Below are 22090 nucleotides of genomic sequence, written 5' to 3' on the forward strand. Positions count from 1 at the left end.
CACCAGGCACATACATCATAACCACATGTGCGCGACATAGTGATCTCATATCAAGATAAACAGTGCATGACCTTACAGGTGGGGGCCCAGTTAGAATTTCCTTCTGGTCGAGTAGCCCATCCCGCTCAAAAGGTCCCTGAATAAGGATTATTTAGGGATGTTGAACAAACCACCCATGTTTCCAAAGGTGAATTATCCAAACCTCCAAGAATTCCTTTCAACACATGACTATGATGCTCCCCCACTACTTCTGCTCGTGATCAGAGATGCACATATCGTCTGCCACTAAGGGACATGCTCAACTGGTTAAAGTCAAACAACTAACAAGCAAATCTGTGGTATTGAGCAGAATATTTGCTGTAGCCCATCTTTTATACCAAGACAAAACAATGTACATTATAACACTCCCAATCAGTTAAAATCTGAAGCCACGAGAGCCACTGCTTGGTACTGCATCAGGGCATTTATTATTATTATAATATATATATATGATGGACTGTCCCGTCGGTTTCGACGTATGAGGCACCGAGAACGTACTCTTTCTGTGCCAGTTGTAATACTTATATAGAATGTGACATTTAAGTCCCACCAACGATTTGCCAGGAAGGCCACAGTTGTTGCAAGTATGAGGATTACAGGTCAGTGCAGGTGGTATATTTACAGTAGCTTTGATCCTTTGCCTCACACCCCAAAGCCTGTTAATGCTAGTTGTAACAAAGGTTTCAATACCATTTTGACAACGATCTCCATTTTGTTCATTCCAAGACTGTTCGCTATCTTCATCTCTAAGAGGTTACGTTTCAGTTTGTCCTTATATCTGAGCCATGGTCGACCAACATTCCTCTGCCCACTCTTAAGCTGGCTTTACATGAGAACTAAGAGTATTCTCTCGTTACTCATTCTGATGACATGGCCGGCCCAGCAAAATTGTGATTGTATAAGGAAGCTCTCAATTCCACCAATTTGCTAAACAAATCTGCATTAAAAACTTTGTCTTTTAGTGAATATCCGCAGATTGTCCTTAGACTGTGTAAGATGTCTTTCTCTTTTTACTTGTTTCAGTCATTTTGACTGCAGCCATGCTGGTGCACCGCCTTTAATCGAGCAACTCGACCCTGGGACTTATTCTTTGTAAGCCCAGTACTTATTGTCGGTCTCTTTTTGCCGAACCGCTAAGTTATGGGGACATAAACACACCAGCATCGGTTGTCAAGCAATGCTAGGGGGACAAACACAGACACACACATACATATATACGACGAGCTTCTTTCAGTTTCGTCTACCAAATCCACTCACAAGGCTTTGGTCGGCCCGAGGCTATAGTAGAAGACACTTGCCCAAGGTGCCACGCAGTGGGACTGAACCCGGAACCACGTGGTTGGTAAACAAGCTACTTACCACACAGCCACTCCTGCGCAGTCTATTGGGTATCCACGTTTCTGAGCCATACAAGAGAGTAGTAAGAATGGCTGATTTGTAGACCTGTACTTTGGTGTCAAGTTTCCTGCTCCTTTCCTTCCATATGCGATGACGGAGTTTGTCAACTGCGTTGGTTACCTTTGGGAGACGATTTCATCATCAGGGGGAGCGTTCAAATTCACTTTACTACCAAGATATGTAAATGACTTCTCATAATTTAGGCTTTTCCCTTCAACCTGTATAGGTATGTTAGGAAAATTGCGAACCGGTAGCCTCTGCTTGACACCGAACTTGTTTCGGAGTAAGGCAAGGATTACTTCCGTCTTCTTTATGCTGATGGTTAAACCAAAGGCTTTACATGCAGCAGAAAACCGGTATAGAAGTTCCCGACCTCCCTCTGCGAAAAGTAGATCACGAATAATACTGGTGCGTAGCAGTATTTTGGCTTTGAAACGCTGATGATTGCATAGTCCACCACTTGTTTGAAACTGGAATTTGACACCACTTTGTATGTCGCAAAAAGCATACCTCAGCATCACTGAAGAGTGCAAACAAAATAGGGGCCATATTATGCCTTTTGTACATATTTGACTTTATTGAATTCCTCTGTATGGAAAAGCAATAACTTCTGCTATTACAAACATATTTAATGAGTGAAGCAATTAAAAATTAATAAACAATAAATATGCAGTAAATTGTGGAAGTGATATTCAACAAAGAACCGTGTTTAGGGTTGCTAGGAAGAAGGGTTTTAGTGTAGAAGTCCCTACATCATGGGAAAGAAAAAGGGCTTGGAAGTAGAGGAGAGTGATGGGTGAAAATATAAAGAGAAAAAAACTGAAACTTTTGGAAATACTTTATTTTCAAAGTTGTAACATCCATCACATGAAACATGGGAATATTGAAAAGAAAACAAATGCTTACATTAAAACAAACTCCCCTTTTCCTATCTCTCCTGTACAAATATGACAGGGTGCAGCTAATTTACTACTTTCTGTGAATGATTTACTACTGAAAGAACTTCTCTTTTGTATGAATATGTTTGTGTGAAGTACTACCATCAAGACTGATTTAGTACCGACATCACAGTGAAATGGTCTCTCTCATATGAATATGTTTGTGTCTAGTTAAAGAACAACTTACAGTGAAGGATTTACCACAAATATCACAATGATATGGTGTCTCTCCTGTATGAATACGTTTGTGTATAGTTAAGTTACCATTTTGAGAGAATGATTTACCACAGATATCACAATAATATGGTTTCTCTCCTGAATGAAGACGTTTGTGTGTAGTTAAAGCACTATTTTCCATGAATGACTTACCACAAGTACCACAATGATATGGCTTCTCTCCTGTATGAATACGTTTGTGTTTAGTTAACTGATGCCTTTTATGGAATGATTTACCACAGATATCACAGTGATATGGCCTCTCACCTGTATGAATACGTTTGTGTGTAGTTAAGTAATATCTTTTAGGGAATGATTTACCACAGATATCACAGTGATACGGCATCTCTGCTGAGTGAATAAGTTTGTGTGTAGTGAAGTTGCTACTGTCAGAGAATGATTTACCACAGACATCACAATGATATGGTTTCTCTCCTGAATGAAGACGTTTGTGTGTAGTCAAAGCACTACTTTCACTGAATAATCTACCACAAGTATCACAAGGATATGGCTTCTCTCCTGTATGAATACGTTTGTGTGGAGTTAAGTTACTACTCTTAGAGAATGACTTACCACAGATATCACAATGATATGGCTTCACTCCTGTATGAGTACGCTTGTGTTCAGTTAATCTACTACTTACAGTGAACGCTTTACCACAGATATCACAGTGATATGGTTTCTCACCTGAATGCAGACGTTTGTGTGCTGTTAAAGAACTACTTTCAGTAAATGACTTGCTACAGATATCACAGTGGTATGGCTTCTCCCCTGTGTGAATACGTTTATGTGCAGCTAAAGTACTGCTTACAGTGTATGATTTACCACAAACATCACAATAGAATGGCTTCTCTCCTGAATGAACACATTTGTGCTTAGTTAAGTGACTACTTTGAGAGAATGATTTATTACAGTTATCACAGTGATGGGGTGTCTTTCCCATATGAATATATTTGTGTCTACTTAAGGTACTACTTTGAGAGAATGATTTATCACAGATATCACAGTGATGTGGCTTTTCTCCAGTATGCGTAAGTCTGTGTGAAGTTAATTTACAACTTTGAGAGAACGATTTACCACAGATATCGCAGATATATGGCTTCTCCCCTGTATGAGTACGTTTGTGAGTATTCAGGTTACTTTTTTGAGAGAAGGACTTATTACAGATGTCACAACAATATGGCATCTCTCCTGTATGAATACGTTTATGTCTAGTTCTGTCAATACTGCGAGTGAAAGACTTACCACAGATATCACAGTGATATAGCGTTTCTCTTGTATGAATATGTTTGTGTTCAGTTAGGTTACTTTTTTGAGAGAAAGACTTTTTACAGACATCACAATTATATGACAAATTTTCTCTCTCTGTCATATTTCCATGGGGATGGGAAATCAATTCTTTAAGCTTTTCACTCTTTTCCATGATATTTCTTCTCAAATCACAATGTACATATATTTTTCTTGTTTATTCTTATAAATACTTCCAGTACTTCATATCTGTCCACCGTTACTTTTCTCTATCAACACTTATGTAAATGTATCCAAATTTACTCAGTACACAAACTCATCTTGTAGACATTCCAGTCAGTGATGTTCAGAACTTTTGCTAATAATCGCAGATCAGAGCAAATATTTTCTATGGTATCTACCATAGGTTTAAAGAAACAGTTTTATATATTTGCTCTGTATAAAATTTTCTTTTAGTCTTTATAGATGATAAATATCAAGAATGTGTCTTCACTTATTCCAATGTCATTTGATATTCTGAAATAATAAAGAAACAATAGTGTAGATATAGAGGTTACTTAAAATATACAGATTCAACAATGGAAAATTTACATTTCTAGAAACTGTAGAAATAAACATTTACCTGAACAATTGAACACTTTCATTAATTCAAATTTACATCACAGAATCTTGTGAATAGCTTATATATTTGTAAATCACAAACACACCTCTTTACACTGTATAATATTATTTAGATTAAATCAGAAAATAGGGGCAACGATGGAGTGTAGAAGGTAGCTTCCATGGCTAGAAATAGCAGCCAAATCTCGCCCAAATTATAGACATTTCCATAGCTAGACATAGTAGCCAAATTTCACACAAATCAACAGACATCTCTCATCCATTGCTAGAAATATCGGCGAAAGTACAGAATACGCACACCCGGTGGCTTAGGGTTAAGGTTACGCTGAAAATGGGTAGTATGCATATTCTTTACTTCCGCCGAAATAGCAACCAGTTCACGCACAAATCATAGATAGCTCTCATCCATAGCTAGAAATAGCAGCCAACTCACGCACAAATAATAGACATCTATCACCCATAAAAGACGGGAGACACACAGAATCAATGCGCCAAAAACTGAACGTCTAGAATATTTAAGATAAAAGATTAAGGGCATAGTTTCGGTTGTAGTAGCACAGATTTCCGTCGATTTCCGTAAAAAACTTTTATTTTTTTACATAAGTAATGAGAGCGAAAGAGACTAAGAGGAAGCGATTTTACGACGATAAGGTTTCACTTTGAAATCGGCCTGTGTGCGTTTGATGGGGTGTGGGAGACAGACAGTATGTTGTGTAAGTGAAGTGCTTCTGTTAGTGTGTGTGAAGAGACAGAGAGAGTAATGTGTGAAAGAGAGAGATAACTGATTTTTTTACTCGGTGTATGTGTATATGTATGTATGCATGTATGTGTGTGTGTGTGTGTATGTATCTATGTATGTGTGTGTGTTTATGTATGTATGTATGTATGTATGGCCGATTCATCGTAATTTTTTACTCGGTGTATGTGAATATGTATGTCTGCATGTATGTGTGTGTGTGTAAGTACGTGTGTGTGTGTGTGTATGTATGTATGTATGTATGTATGGCCGATTCAGTGTTTACATTATTTCGAATTAAAACGAAAGATTACCTTGCGGCGCCTGTTTATGTAACAGTCTGCTATGTAGAAAATAATGAGGTTGACTCAATGGAATAATGACAGTGATCGAAGATATAGGCAAAAAGTTTTTTATTTAATCGTTATACATGCCTTGTCGACTGCTACTGTGCAGCCTTAATGTCTCTGTTGATGTGACGATGGTGAAATGGTAAGAAAAAGACGGGAGAGTTATAAAATGAGGAGGAGATATTCTTCTCATGAGAAAAGAGTTGCATTCAAAGGAAAAAAAAAGTTAATAGTCTATAGAGGTGCACAGAAACTGGGTGCAAGCATGCATATATATGCATGTGTAAACATTGTGTTGTGCAGCAAAAGGAACGAACAGTACAAAATGTGTAAGGAAAAGTGACAAAATCCGATTGGTAATGTTCTGTGTGAAAAGTCTATGCCGGCCATACATACATACATACATACATAAACACACACACATACATAGATACATACACACACACACACACATACATGCATACATACATATACACATACACCGAGTAAAAAAATCAGTTATCTCTCTCTTTCACACATTACTCTCTCTGTCTCTTCACACACACTAACAGAAGCACTTCACTTACACAACATACTGTCTGTCTCCCACACCCCATCAAACGCACACAGGCCGATTTCAAAGTGAAACCTTCTCGTCGTAAAATCGCTTCCTCTTAGTCTCTTTCGCTCTCATTACTTATGTAAAAAAATAAAAGTTTTTTACGGAAATCGACGGAAATCTGATCTACGACATACGAAACTTCGCCAGATTAAGTATTTCCGTTGTTGAATACTTACGTGAATGCTTGATATGGACAGCGTTACTATAAAGAGTTTGAGTGTATAAAAAGACGATGAAAAGAAATTCATACAACGGACATGTTTAATTCGATGTCAAGAGACATTGCGTGTATTGCGCATGCGCTTTTATCATATCTGATACTAAGGCTTGTTATCTCCCTTTAGGTAGCATTCTGTTGCAATTCAAAGTATTTCTATGTATTTATGAGTGGTTATATACTGTCAACTTGACAGTCCTGTAAGGGAATTACACCACCGCTGTTTAGCCCTAGGAAGCATCGACGCTTCCTGTCGGCCTTGACACATTTCCTGTGTCCTTATATATTTACGAAGGGGAGACAAACACCCCCAACAGCTAGGAAGCGTCGATGCTTCCTAGGGCTAAACAGCGGTGGTGTAATTGCCTTACAGGACTGTCACGTTAAGTTGACGTATACAACCACTCTATCGCTCCACCACCGTACATATCTCTATGAGATATTTAGAAATTTAATATTTCTGATATGGGCAATCTTTCGTCTCTAGTAGACCTTTCCGTCGATTTCCGTAAAAAAAATTTTTTTTTTACATATGGGCTTGCGGGAACTGTTGAAGTAATGAGAGCGAAAGAGACTAAGAGAAAGCGATTGTATGACGAGGGAAGTTCTTTTGAAGTTACCGTGCATGGGAAGCATTGATGTACATGTGTGTGTGTTTGATGGGGTGTGGGAGACAGACAGTATGTTGTGTAAGTGAAGTGCTTCTGTTAGTGTGTGTGAAGAGACAGAGAGAGTAATGTGTCTCTTTCGCTCTCATTACTTCAAAAGTTCCCACAAGCCCATATGTAAAAAAAAAAAATTTTTTATGGAAATCGACGGAAAGGTCTACTGGAGACGAAAGATCGCCCTGATATGTATTTATGCGTTCTGGGTAACTGGCTTGTTCCTTCATAGCGTATCTGACAGTTTTAAAGAGCAGATAAGAAAAAAAGTACCCACACTTAGAGGTATAATGTAACAACGTATATATACTTGCGCAACTATGAACACGCACATTTACATACAGACAACACAAATAAAAGGGCTCATATATAACTACACCTACGTAAACGAATATATATATATAGGTATACTCTTTTACTTGTTTCAGTCATTTGACTGCGGCCATGCTGGAGCACCGCCTTTAGTCGAGCAAATCGACCCCGGGACTTATTCTTTGTAAGCCCAGTACTTATTCTATCGGTCTCTTTTGCCGAACCGTTAAGTGACGGGGACGTAAACACACCAGCAGTTGTCAAGCGATGCTAGAGGGACAAACACAGACAAACATATACACACACTGCCGCCTCATGGACATTGAACTCGAAATGGCTTTCTTTGTGGGAGGTCCCTCCAACAACCTCGGCACCAATATCCCCATGGCGAAGGCGGAGGAGCATATCTTTGGAATGGTGGTCATGAATGATTGGAGCGGTAAGTAGAAGAAAGGGGTCTTCAGGGTGCTGCCGTATATTGATGGTTGTATCCTGTGGGGTTCTTCTTTGCTTTTTTTCGGGGTTATTTAAAAAAAATTTTTTTTTTTTTTTTTTTTTTGATTTTTGTTGGAATTTAAAATTGGAGGAATTTGGGCAAAAAAAGAGTTTTTGATGTATCCAGACGAAGTAAGGAAATATCTTTGCATTTGTGTGTGGTTCCTGAAGCTATTGACTTACACCTTAGCATACTCTTTACTCCTTTACTTGTTTCAGTCATTTGACTGCGGCCATGCTGGAGCACCACCTTTAGTCGAGCAAATCAACTCCAGGGACTTATTCTTTTGTAAGCCCAGTACTTATTCTATCGGTCTGTTTTGCCGAACCGCTAAGTGACGGGGACCTAAACACACCAGCATCGGTTGTCAAGCAATGCTAGGGGGGGACAAAACACAGACACACAAACACATACACACACACTTATATATATATACATATATACGACAGGCTTCTTTCAGTTTCCGTCTACGAAATCCACTCACAAGGCATTGGTCGGGCCGAGGCTATAGCAGAAGACACTTGGCCAAGGTGCCACGCAGTGGGACTGAACCCGGAACCATGTGGTTGGTTAGCAAGCTACTTACCACACAGCCACTCCTGCGCCTGTGAGATTTTGTTTATGATGTATGTGTATTATACATATTTGCATTATATATGTATTGTGTATATATATATATATATATATATATATATATATATAATATAATATATATATATATATATATATGGCCGTTCGCCAGCCTCGTCTGGCACCTGTGTCGGTGGCACATAAAATCACCCACTACACACTCTCGGAGTGGTTGGCGTTAGGAAGGGCATCCAGCTGTAGAAACACTGCCAGATCTGACTGGCCTGGTGCAGCCTCCTGGCTTCCCAGACCCCAGTTGAACCGTCCAACCCATGCTAGCATGGAAAGCGGACGTTAAATGATGATGATATATACGACAGGCTTCTTTCAGTTTCCATCTACCAAATCCACTCACAAGGCTTTGGTTGGCCCGAGGCTATAGCAGAAGACACTTGCCCAAGGTGCTATGTAGTGGGACTGAACCCGGAACCATGTGGTTGGTTAGCAAGCTACTTACCACACAGCCACTCCTGCGCACTCAACGTTTATTTTGTGGACACACACACAAGGGATGGGAGGAAATTTTTTTTTTTAACTGCTCTTATAACTTTGAGACAAAATATTTTTTAAAATGTTCACTACCTTATAAGAAAAATATCAGTTAAGCAAATTGCCTTCCCTAAAATGCATTAAAAGCATTATATCATAATCTGATAACTATTTCAGAAAATAATTGCCATTCTTTTTGAGTATATAAAAGAAAAATTTGGCTGGGGCAAAATGAGTAAGACATGATACAGTAAATTTGTTACTTCAGTTCCCCAGAAAACAGACTTATACACGTCAGTATTCATCCTTAGATATCAGAAAGGGAAAAATAATAAAAAAAAATATTAAATATCTAGGTCATAGGAAAAAGGCTCAGGGAAAAATGACCCATGGTATGAAATTAACGAAACTCGACTAAATAAAAAAAAATCTTCATAACATATCCTCTATGGCTTCTTCACAAACAACTGGAGTCGTCTTCGTCATATATTTACACACCATTAAGTTAAAAAGAAAAAAATTACTGAAATTATATATTACTCATTTTACCCCATTTTAGACATCATTTTTTGAAAATTGAAAATTATCAAACTAGACATTAGTGTGGGAAAAAATTCACTTGGAATCCGACAGAGAAAAGAATACTGATTGTTAAACATCAAAAATTATCCAGATGTTTTATGCGCAACCCCAGTTACAATAGTGTCAAAGTTAACTGGAAATTTCTTGATAAAAAAGGGGACCTGTAACCTATGTTTTGAACTCCCTCAACAACAACAACTATGATGACCAATCCTTACTCTTAAATATAACGTAGCAATACAAATGTTTATGCTATACTTGCAAAGTAATGATTTCAAACAGTTAGGAAAAAATAATGAGAAATCAGAAGTTACTCATTTTGCCCCGGTTACTAATTTTGCGCCTCCCCTATATATATATATATATATATCATCATCATCATCATCATCGTTTAACGTCCGTTTTCCATGCTAGCATGGGTTGGACGGTTCAACAGGGGTCTGGGAAGCCAGAAGGCTGCACCAGGCCAGTCAGATCTGGCAGTGTTTCTACAGCTGGATGCCCTTCCTAACGCCAACCACTCCGAGAGTGTAGTGGGTGATTTTTACGTGCCATCTGCACAGGTGCCAGATGAGGCTGGCAAACGGCCACGATCGGATGGTGCTTTTACATGCCACCGGCACAGGATATATTTATATATATATATATATATATATATAATATATTAATAACAATAATCCTTGGACGGAATTTATAAACATGTAATGTCGAAGCGAACCTGTATTGTGGCATATTTTCTTGCGATCTGATAAACATTTAAAAAACCCAAAATGAACGCCATCATCACTTAATGTCTCCCTTTTTCTCTCTGTCCTCCTCTCCCGCTTTGCCACTCACTTCTTCCTTTAAAGCAAGTGTGACACACACCACAGGTATGTACGTACAAAAACAACAAGTTGGCATATTAATATTATTGATTATTGTATTTAATTCTATGACAGTCACAGCTAGATGATGCTAATGTTGTTTCCAAAAGGGTTGGGAATAAAATATATTTTTTCCCCCCATAATAATGACAGACTGAGGCATACTGTTGACTTTTTTTTGCCCATTTTATTTTATTACAATTGTTTTTATCATTATGATCCAATGAAATTTCGCCATATTGTAATTTATTATACATGGTCACTTGGGTAAGGAATAATCATGCTTATTTTCTCTTTTGATGATGGTTATTGATGTTGGTGCGGGTAGCAGTGATGATGATGATCATGATGACATTGATGTTGATGATTGTCATGGTGGTAATGATGAATCGTAATTATAATGATGATAGCAATGAGAGTGATGTTGGTGGTGATAATGATGGCAATGACATTGATTTGATGACTGTTAATGTGGTGATGATAAATCATGATTATGATGATAATTACTAATTTGGTAGAGTGTGTTTTACCAAGAGATTGGTTGTGTTTAACACATTTGTGAAGTTATGTTGAGGTTTGCATCTAGGCATAATCTGAGAGCTGAATGGCACCTTTCCTTTCACACTTTTCAAACAGTCCTTCAATGGTCTGCGGTTTCTCTACCACCAACCATCTTTCTCCTGGATGCTGCAGTTGGATGCACACCAATTGTCTTCATATTGACTAAATATTTTCAGTTTTTCTTTCCACATCAGAGTACCAACCAAAGCAGTGAAGCGCGGAAGCTAACGCAGTATCTGTTCCAGAAGTTAGTTCCAGAAGCTGCTTAGTGAATTTTTTTACTGGTCCCCCAAAGAATTCTTTGTCTTGAGAATAACTTTCTTGTAAAGCAAGAAAAGCCTTGTTTAGCTCATTGATTATTGGGTCACTTCCATCCTCAGCACTTGGTTTTGATGTGCAACCATTTGAAATCTCCATATCCTTCCAGTCAGCTCCGTCATTTTCATTTATGTGATTGTTTGACTCCATGCAGTTGTCGTCACTGTCAGCACAATGAGGTTCAGTTTTTATATTGTCTATGGACTCCATCGTTATACTGTTTGTATCCACTTGATCTGGTTCATTCTGGCAGTTCAGGGGCAGAAACCATTGTTTTGGAACATTCGAACAACCTGTGGCCACTTCGTACAACAACTCCCTCATTGAGGGATCATTTATAGGAATGAAGTTCCAGCAGGACAGGATGTTCAGCTTCTTGAAAACCAGGTACTGATGCTTGCATGGTCCACCAGTTATTCCTTTCCTGCACTGGCACACACCAAGAGCAATATCCACCATGTAGGTTGTCGGATCATCTGTCTCACTTGGAACCATGAACAAGTTCTTACTGTTGGCAATCCCAACAATTTCGTTTGGATCAATTTTAGATCCAGCCATGATATCAGGAAAAAATCGAGACTGAAGCAACCTGTCTAGTCTGTTGTTGCAGACGTCAATGAGCCGCCTTTCATAATATGTCTCCACTCTTGTGACAATGAAATCGACCAGCTGGATCAAATTATAGGCCCTGGTCCTTTCAAGGATCTGATCCTTCATTATCCGCATGGCTGTCTCTGCGTAGTTGTTTGTGTTGTTACCAACATGCAGACCAACTCGATAACACACTGCCCACGATGTCTTTTTGGCACAGATGTCCTCCAAGTGCTTTCGTACACACTCGTACCTCTTCAATGTTTCATCATTCATGATTTCACCATGTTTTGCCTTCAGCGCCTCGATGGTGTCACAGTAAATCATGTCCTTCAACAAGGAAAACAAATGTGGCCTGTCTTCCTGCCTAACTGCATTCTTAGCTTCCAAGAGGAAGCGCCAAAATGCCTGAAGAATGTGAAACACACAATGAAGAAGTGTGGCATCAGAGTAGACAGCATGGAGTGATTGCCTTTCCGATGTACTGTCATCTGTCATGAAGATTTCGGGCCCAGATTTCCAGCCTCGCCCAAAATATGCACCATTATCCAACAGAGAATTATACAACTTCAGAGCCTCTGTAATTGTTTCTGTGCTCTCACTTGTTGTAATCAGCACTCCAAGTGGGAGTCCTCCAGCACAACTGTGTGTCAAGAGCAAAAAAACTCGACACCCTTGCCTGTTCATGTTTCCAGATGCATCAATGAATACTAGTTCACCAGAATGTTTGATCAGTTTATGCACACGTCTCATCAGTGGCGTTACAATGGCAATGGCAGCTTGTTTTCCCTCTGGCCCAACAAGTGACAATTTGATGTCATCACCGAATGATCCTTCCTCGATCTTCCTCTTCAGATCCTTGAGGATAAACTCTCCCTTGGCTTCACCATACTCTTTCTTGAATGTCTGGTAGTATAACCTGAAGAGAAAGAGAATGAAGTAATATCAGAACCACAGATAGAGAAGGTAGGAACATATTTCACAAAGGGTCACAAACGAGGACTTTTGCTTCCCCACCTCCCCATTTTAGCAAACTAATATAGTACATTAACGAATTAGTATTACATTGCTGACTATGAATTAGAACAAATTCATTTGCAAGAGTAAATTGCACACCACACACAAAGCGAGGTTTCCACCAGTGTTTTCCCTAGTGTATAATACACTCAGTGCTACCACCAAGTTTCTCTGTGAATGTCATTCATCATGTGTGTATTTGTGTATGTGTATTAGTATGCATTTGTGATATCTCTCGCGAAAATCCTATAAAATTGCCATACTAAAATAGTTGATTTATGGGTGAAAACAAAGTTGTCTGTTATTTATGAACGCTCTATTTTCATGGGAAAAATCAACACCAACGTACCATACAAATGTACATATTGAAAGGTGCTTTTAAGTTAGTTCGAATTAACTGTAGGACTGGTTAAGTGAAGTCCATTTACTCATTAAAAGTGTACTTAAAAGGAAATTAAACCTGTAAAAGTTTACTGTTCTAATCTAAACAAATATTTTTTTTTTAATATTTCAAAAGAGAAATGAGCAAAATTGGGCAAAAAAAAATGGTAACTAGACTCATTTACATTTTTTAGTAAATTTTGCAAATTGGCAGCACTGATGACATCATAGGTGATCTCTCCATTCATGTTGTACATATAATTTCACATACTAACCTATAACAGTACTGTAAATCAGGAGTGATGGATCTATCAGCACTGATGAAAAGGTAGTTGTCACTATGCTGGAGTTGTAGATCATACTTGTGCAGTTCCAGTGCTTTTGAAGGAGTATAACCCTTGTTGAACAATTCCAGGAACTTTACCTTAACCTCTTCACTCACATCCCTATGCTTCAAAGCATCCTCAGCCCTAAGAGGGTGGTTATGCGTGCACTTGAATTTCACAATCAGAGGATGATCAGGCATATGAGGATCTGAAGACCTAAAAAAAAAGAACCAGAACAAACATGTATGTCACAGGCTGCTGTTTTATATAATGGTGTTTTTGTCAATTCAACAGTTGAACTGAATGCACTGCATCCGATTTCTTGTTGTAATGCTTGATCTTCATCATCATCATCATCATCATCGTTTAACGTCCGTTCTCCATGCTAGCATGGGTTGGACGGTTCAACCGGGGATCTGGGAAGCCAGAAGGCTGCACCAGGCTCCAGTCTTATCTGGCAATGTTTGTACAGCTGGATGCCCTTCCTAACGCCAACCACTCCGTGAGTGTAGTGGGTGCTTTTTACATGCCACCTGCACAGGTGCCAGGCGAGTCTGGCAACGGCCACGGTCGGATTGGTGTATTTTATGTGCCACCGGCACGGAAGCCAGTCGAGGCGGCGCTGGCATCGGCCACGAGTCGGATAGTGCTTTTTACGTACCACCAGACCAGGGATCCTGGCTGGTTCAATTCGATTTCGATTTCGCTTGCCCCAATATGTCTTCGCAAGCAAATCTTGAATAATATATATTTCTTTATTACCCACAAGGGGCTAAACACAGAGGGGACAAACAAGGACAGACAAACTGATTAAGTCGATTACATCGACCCCCAGTGCGTAACTGGTACTTAATTTATCGACCCCGAAAGGATGAAAGGCAAAGTCGACCTTGGCGGAATTTGAACTCAGAACGTAACGGCAGACGAAATACGGCTACGCATTTCGCCCGGTGTGCTAACATTTCTGCCAGCTCACCACCTTTTCTTGAATAATATAATTGTACGGATCAGAATGGAAATCGATCAATGGAAATTGCAGATGTGTTACCAGTGCCGGTGGCATGTAAAAGAACCTTCCGTTTCGCGACCGTTGCCAGCACCGCCCGTTTCGTGTCCGTTGCCAGCCTCGCCTGGCCCTTGTGCCGGTGGCACATAAAAAGCACCATCCGTTCGTGGCCGTTTGCCAGCTCTGTCTGGCACCTGTGCGGGTGGCACGTAAAAAGCACCCACTACACTCACGGAGTGGTTGGCGTTAGGAAGGGCATCCAGCCGTAGAAACACTGCCAGATTTGACTGGGCCTGATGAAGCCTTCTGGCTTCACAGACCCCAGTAGAACCGTCCAACCCATGCTAGCATGGAAAACGGACGCTAAACGACGATGATGATGATGATGTACGAAAAACAAGCAAAAAAGGAAAGGTGTAGATTTCATCCTTTTTTCACACCCTTTTTCCATAGGGGTGACATTTGTGACACCTGTCAAAAGAAAGTAGAGATTCGGATACAGAGAAATAATAGAACCAGTACAAAAATTTACAAACAATCAGAACAGTTGTATCCAGGTGAAAACAGATGCAAAATTCAATTACCTGCATTTCCTCTTTTTCCCATCAGACTTTTCAAAGGTGCTGACTTTGCCAATCATGCTCAAGCCTGCTGGGCAGTTGGTGTTCTTTGAACCCTTGCGTTGGTCGGCTGTTGTGGTTCTTGGTTTCGTGTTATGTTGACAGCGAAATTCAGTCTGAAGTGAGAGCGGTGAGAAAGTAAAACTTACATGTGCAAACTTCAGTATTTTGAAATCGGATCAGGGCCGAAAGAATTCACAATTAGAACAGAACCTACAAGGACAGATTCATTTCTTCAAAAGTACTTTTTAGGTGAAGTGAACATGTAGCTAGCGATCACTAACTGGACATAAAACATTAAAACTACATGAATATACAAAGAAATTCTGCTGCAAGTGAAATTTGGATTGTTTACGGACTTTAGGGATAAATGCAAACATCATAGCAGGAGTGGCTGTGTGGTAAGTAGCTTGCTTACCAGCCACATGGTTCTGGGTTCAGTCCCACTGCGTGGCATCTTGGGTAAGTGTCTTCTGCTATAGCCTCGGACCGACCAATGCCTTGTGAGTGGATTTGGTAGACGGAAACTGAAAGAAGCCTGTCGTATATATGTATATATATATATATATGTATGTGTGTATATGTTTGTGTGTCTGTGTTTGTCCTCCTAGCATTGCTTGACAACCGATGCTGGTGAGTTTACGTCACCGTAACTTAGCGGTTCGGCAAAAGAGACCGATAGAATAAGTACTGGGCTTACAAAGAATAAGTCCAGGGGTCGATTTGCTCGACTTAAGGAGGTGCTCCAGCATGGCCGCAGTCAAATGACTGAAACAAGTAAAAGAGTATAGAACATCATGGAGACCAGCCAGGAGCAATTCTTCAATTGTGCATACAATATATACAACCAAGTACACACCTTTAAAGTGCTTGGTCATGTGATGACACCGCATTCCATAAATTAAATAAAGAATCGGAAAGAGTCCATGAATTGCCTGAAGAAGTCTTTGAATAGCATTTGTTGGAATTTTCCAGTCAGACTTTCACATATTGTTTGTAAGTTTCCTTAGAATTTTTCCTATTCTTGCTGGAAAGATTCTTATAACATCCATAAATGACTCCTATTTATATCAATTACGCCCCACCCGTAGCTTTGTGGAAGAATGTTATTATTAATATTATTATTATTATATTATATAAAATCCGTTCTGTCTGTGTGTGTGTGTGTCTTCTAGGATCTCGGGCATCCTCCATCCGATGGTGCTCAAATTTGATATGTAGATACTGACGGCATCAGGGCATGTATAAGTCTTGAAAACATTACAAAAATCGATTCCAGGTGAGAATGCTATCGATAAAGCCGTGGGAACGTGCATTTGTACGTGCAAGTACATCAGCTGTTGCAATCAATACTACGTGTACGTGAGAAAAATGCACGTGCAGTTTGCGCAAAAAATGCCGGCTGGCTTGAAATAATGCCACAAAATACAGCATATTGAAGAGACCAAAAAAGTAAGATGCAAAAGAGATATTTTCTTCAAACTTGGCATGAAGGAAGGAAAGACTATTTGGTTTCCAATGGTGGTGCCCCAGCATGGCTACAGCTCGTGAGCTGAAACTAGACGAAATGAAAAAATGAAATGATCCGTAAAAGTTACGTCCATAAGTATCCGCAAGGCAATCCAGCGAAGTGTGAATGGGGCTTTAGGGGCATATATAAAAAGCAACAAAATTGTTTAGTTATATATGTATCTATCTTTTATTTAATCTCATCAAACCTGTCAAATGTGTGACAATAGTGATAGTGATACACACCTTGAACAAAACCTTTTCACCAGAGGATGGATAAGTTCTTTCCACTCGAAAAGTTGACAGGGATGACTTCTGCATGGACTCCAACCATTCTTTAGCCCCTTCTTGGTCGAAACAGCCAACCTCAGTGTTACTTTTACTTCTTTCTCGACAATTTCTATGTTACAAATGTGATGTTTATAGTTCTCAGGTAGGAACTCCTGCAATAAAAGAAATATAAAAAAAATATATAAGTAGGCACAGGAGTGGCTGTGTGGTAAGTAGCTTGCTCACCAACCACATGGTTCTGGGTTCAGTCCCACTGCGTGGCATCTTGGGCAAGTGTCTTCTGCTATAGCCCTGGGCCGACCAATGCCTTGTGAGTGGATTTGGTAGACGGAAACTGAAAGAAGCCTGTCGTATATATATATGTGTTTGCGTGTCTGAGTTTGTTCCCCTAACATTGCTTGACAACCGATGCTGGTGTGTTTACGTCCCCGTCACTTAGCAGTTCGGCAAAAAGAGACCGATAGAATAAGTACTGGGCTTACAAAAAGAATAAGTCCCGGGGTCGAGTTGCTCGACTAAAGGCGGTGCTCCAGCATGGCCGCAGTCAAATGACTGAAACAAGTAAAAGAGTAAAAGAGTAAAGTAAAGCAAAATAAAAAAATACATACTAGGCACAGTTGTGTGGTAAGTAGCTTGCTTACCAACCACATGGTTTCGGGTTCATGGCACCTTGGGCAAGAGTCTTCTACAATAGCCTTGGGCTGACCAAAGCCTTGAGTGGATTTGGTAGACGGAAACTGAAAGAAGCCTGTTGTATATATATATATATATATATATATATGTGTGTGTGTGTGTGTGTGTCTGTGTTTGTTCCCCTACCATTGCTTGACAACCAATGCTGGTGTGTTTATGTCCCCGTAACTTAGCAGTTTGGCAAAGAGACCGATAGAATAAGTACTAGGCTTACAGTTGTGGGGTCGATTTGTTCGACTAAAGGCGGTGCTCCAGCATGGCCGCAATCAAATGACTGAAACAAATAAAAAAAATAAAAGAATATATAAAGCATGATGATGAGTGCCAAGTATTTTTTTCTGCAAACTCATGTAAATTGGGCCCATGACAGAATAACTCTCTCTTTTACTTGTTTGAGTCATTTGACTGTGGCCATACTAGAGCACCACCTTTAGTCGAGCAAATCGCCCCCGGGACTTATTCTTTGTAAGCCCAGTACTTATTCTATCGGTCTCTTTTGCCGAACCGCTAAGTGACGGGGATGTAAACACTAGCATCGGTCGTCAAGCAATGCTAGGGGGACAAACACACACACATATATATATATATACGACGGGCTTCTTTCAGTTTCCGTCTACCAAATCCACTCACAAGGCTTTGGTCGGCCCGAGGCTATAGTAGAAGACACTTGCCCAAGATGCCACGCAGTGGGACTGAACCTGGAACCATGTGGTTGGTAAGCAAGCTACTTACCACACAGCCACTCCTGAAAGTTAAATATTTGTTTTTTTTAAACATATAAATTGTTTGATTAAAGTTTGTTTCTTTTTTGTCATTGAGCATTGAGGTGGTTGTGAGGCCTGCCAAAAATAACAGCTAAGTAAGATTTTTTTGGGATAAATCTTTTAAATTAAAGTTTATTTGCCAACAACTTGCTCAGAGATTTAAAACTAACTGTTTTTCTCTTTTAAATATCAATAAATGTTTACAAAAACTTCAAGCAGTTTCCGTACTTTCATATTCGTCAAAAACATTGACTGCTGTAGTAATTCAAACTTACCGCTAACCATCGTATGTGTTCAGTATCAATGATATTAGCATCTGAATGAGAGCACAATACAAGATTCGAATGGCAATCGGAGGTCGCCATTTTGAATGCTAGCATATGTTAACTTGGTTGTATGCAAAGGAGTACTTTACTGAGGTCCGGAACTCTCGTGGGAAAAAAAATTCGCTTCCCGTATGTTATATAGAAACGATACGCATGCGCAATAACTGTACTTCCGTAATTACCTTCACGTTAGAACTTTTATACATTAAGGGATTAATTTCTACAAACCCCGGATTGTTTCTGAACTTCATACACACACATACGCTCAAAGTACGTTTAATACATATACACACACTTTGTAATAATTTTTTCCTTTACGAAACATTTCTGTGTTTAATAACAATGAAAATATTTAATCTTAATTTTGTAGGTAGACCTTCCGTTTTCACTACTTAAATACAGAGGTTCCATAGGGTTAGTTTTTAGGGACCTCTGTATTTTAAATAGTACCCGTGTGCTTACTGGGATCCGGGCGGATTTTCCGATTCTGAAAAAAAAATTTTCAAAAATTTAACCCACCCATGTCCCGATTTCTTCATTTTTCACTTTTTCCGGAGATTTTTTTTTTTTTTTTTTTTGCGAAAAACAGAAAAATACGGAGATTATGATTCTGAAAAAAATTGTTCGTAAAATTTCAGTTTTTCCAAAAAAAAAAAAAAAAAAAAAAATTACCACAACCCCTCCCCTCCTAATTCTACGGCCTTGGCCTTCAAGCAGATTATCCACATGCTGGAAATAACAGCCAAATCTCACAAAACTGCAATGACATAATGACAGAAATATGTAATCAATCTACTCACCTTTCTGCAAAGATTTATTTCAGAGTAATTTCCCGCAGTAATATGATATAGTGAAATTAAAGTGTTGTTTTTTTTTTTTTTTACAACTGAAACCTCGGCTATGTACGCCGGCGGAATGCGAGGGATAAACTTCGGTAATGTGTATAGGTGTATAGAAATTCTGGAAATTTTTCTTCGCCGCAAATCCATACATAGATTTGCCAACGCGAGACCGACCATTTCATATCATTCCATGATCCAGTGACATACGTCAACCGTCTTTTGATTCGGGACCAAAATAGGCCTCGGGCTGTGCAAGCGTCGGTTTCAGGGTCAACGAAGTTCTATGAATGGTTTACCGTTCGGTGAATATAGCCAAGTTGCTGTAAATTTCTATAGCTGGCCCATTTATCGATATGAATTACAGTACCGGGAGTCAAAATTTCTATTATCACAGTTTCCAGTATTGCTGTGCTTTCTTCACTGTGGTATCATCCGACAGCCCATGTTTGATGGCCTATCGTCCATACGTTGTCATATTACTGCGGGAAGTTACTCGAAAATTGATTACATATATCTTTCATTATGTTATTGCAGTTTTGTGAGATTCGGCTGTTATTTCTAGCATGTGGATAGCGTACTTGAAGGGCAAGGTCGTAAAATCGGGAGGGGTTGGGGTAATTTTTTTGACGATCTATCGATTTGAGAACAGTTTATATCACTTCTTAAACCATGTATATTTCTGAACAAGATCGTCGCTTTCCATAATTTTTTTTACTTGTTTATATATGTGGTGGGGGGATCTTTTGGAGTCGACGTAAAAGCGAAAGAGAGAGAGAGAGAGAGAGAGGTTATCTTTTGATATTGGCGTGAAGGGAAAGAATTGATGTGTGTTTGATGGGGTGTGCGAGACAGAGAGTGTGGTGTCTGTGAAGAGACAGAGAGAGCAATGGTGCTGGTGTGTGTGTATGTGTGTGAGAGAGAGAGAGAGAGATAACTGAATTTTTTTTAATTCACTTTTTGTAGTGAGTGAATGATTGTCAGAGAAAAAGAGAGAGGTGTTATGTATGTGTGAATGACTTCAGTGACACACACACACATAAATACATACATACAAGATCTACATATACGAATATACATACATACATACCATACATAGATGGATGTATATATATATATATATATATAACGATGATGATGATGATATATATATAATGTATGTATAATAGATGTATATATATATGTATATATATTATATATATATATATATATATATATATATATATATATATATATTATATATATATAATATATATATATATTATATATATATATATATATATATCTATAATAATATATAGATGTGTGTGTATATATATATATAAATATATGTAAGGTGATTAAAATAAAAATAAGCAACAAGGATATAGAGAGGTAATGCAGTACGATCGTTTCATGCAACTCCATTTAATTGAACAATGCAATCATTACATCAATTTAAAATGCAGAGCAGTCTTCAGCTGCACAAAGACATAGAATTTAATTAGATTAGAACAAATGGACATATTATACATAAAATCTCCAAGAAGTTAAGGAGATAGACAAAGAACATGCTATGCCAACTCCAGTTTCGAAGTTACTGGATTTTTCAAGAAGATATACATTGTTACAGACTCTGCCTGTCACTAATTTCTTTTTTTTTTTTTTTTTTTTGGTTTTATGGGATCAGTTTTAATTTATAGACTAGTTTATCAAATCCCATGTATATTTAAGGCTGAGAGAACAGAGAGCAGTATCTGTTAGGGGTAGGGCTGAGGGAGCAGACAGACATCATAGTTGGTATAGTTATAAAAATCAAGATTTATTAGAAGCAATATCATGAGGTTTGGTAAAGGAAAACTTTTTTGTGAATTTTCTATCCAAAACCCAATCAAAATGCCTGAAACTTGATACACCAATTGAATGCCAGCTAGCTGTATGTGATTGGTCGGAGATTTGAACAGCTGTATATGCATGCGCTCGCACTATGATCCGGTGTTGCCGGGTCATAGTGCTAGTATATATATATATATACAAGACTGGAGATGAAGGAAAAAGGTTGGTCATTCCTCTAAAAATCCTTATAAACTATTATAATTTCTGATGAACTTATTTTACTGCCTATTTTGAGCACTTTTATAAAAACTGTTTAAAAACAAAGCCTTGTAATTTACTTTTGAAAATCTTTTTTTTTAAGTGAAACCAGTCAAGGTAATAAACATCTGTAAAAGACCTCTGCATTTTCAAATCCCTTTCCTTTTATATTTTCACTCGTGTGGTACCTTCCATTTATATATATATATATATATATATGTGTGTGTATATATATATATATATATATATATATATATTATGTATGTATCTGTCTGTCTGTCTTCTATCTTTCTGTCTGTCTATCTGTATATATATATATATATATATATATATATATATATATATATATATATATTATATATATGTAGTCAAAT

At 38.6% G+C, this 22090-nt stretch overlaps 3 protein-coding genes across 5 annotated transcripts in view; 1 reads left to right on the forward strand and 2 right to left on the reverse strand.

The window, feature by feature from the left end:
• Nucleotides 1–6521, reverse strand: part of LOC115226546 (zinc finger protein 271-like) — a 53749-nt gene extending 47228 nt beyond the window's left edge. For 2 of the 3 annotated variants that reach the window (XM_036515238.1, XM_036515239.1), the window contains exons 1-2: nt 6324–6521; nt 2979–4355 (exon numbers count right to left, since the gene is read on the reverse strand). In XM_036515238.1, coding sequence (XP_036371131.1) covers nt 2979–4014 — 1036 coding nt within the window. In that variant the 5' untranslated portion in view covers nt 4015–4355; nt 6324–6521. Of the gene's footprint in view, nt 1–2551; nt 4356–6323 lie in introns of all 3 variants that reach the window. The other variant, XM_029797548.2, reaches the window with a different exon arrangement.
• Nucleotides 1–22090, forward strand: part of LOC115226522 (gastrula zinc finger protein XlCGF17.1-like) — a 371227-nt gene that overhangs the window by 229896 nt on the left and 119241 nt on the right. The window lies entirely within an intron of this gene.
• Nucleotides 10233–19061, reverse strand: LOC115226635. Its single transcript, XM_036515234.1, is given in 6 exon segments — nt 10233–12790; nt 13545–13811; nt 15186–15337; nt 16977–17080; nt 17083–17173; nt 18754–19061. Coding segments are annotated over 6 exon segments (2385 nt in total). The 5' UTR covers nt 18859–19061; the 3' UTR covers nt 10233–11124.

Source organism: Octopus sinensis, linkage group LG30, assembly GCF_006345805.1.
Source record: "Octopus sinensis linkage group LG30, ASM634580v1, whole genome shotgun sequence".
NCBI classification, from domain to species: domain Eukaryota; kingdom Metazoa; phylum Mollusca; class Cephalopoda; order Octopoda; family Octopodidae; genus Octopus; species Octopus sinensis.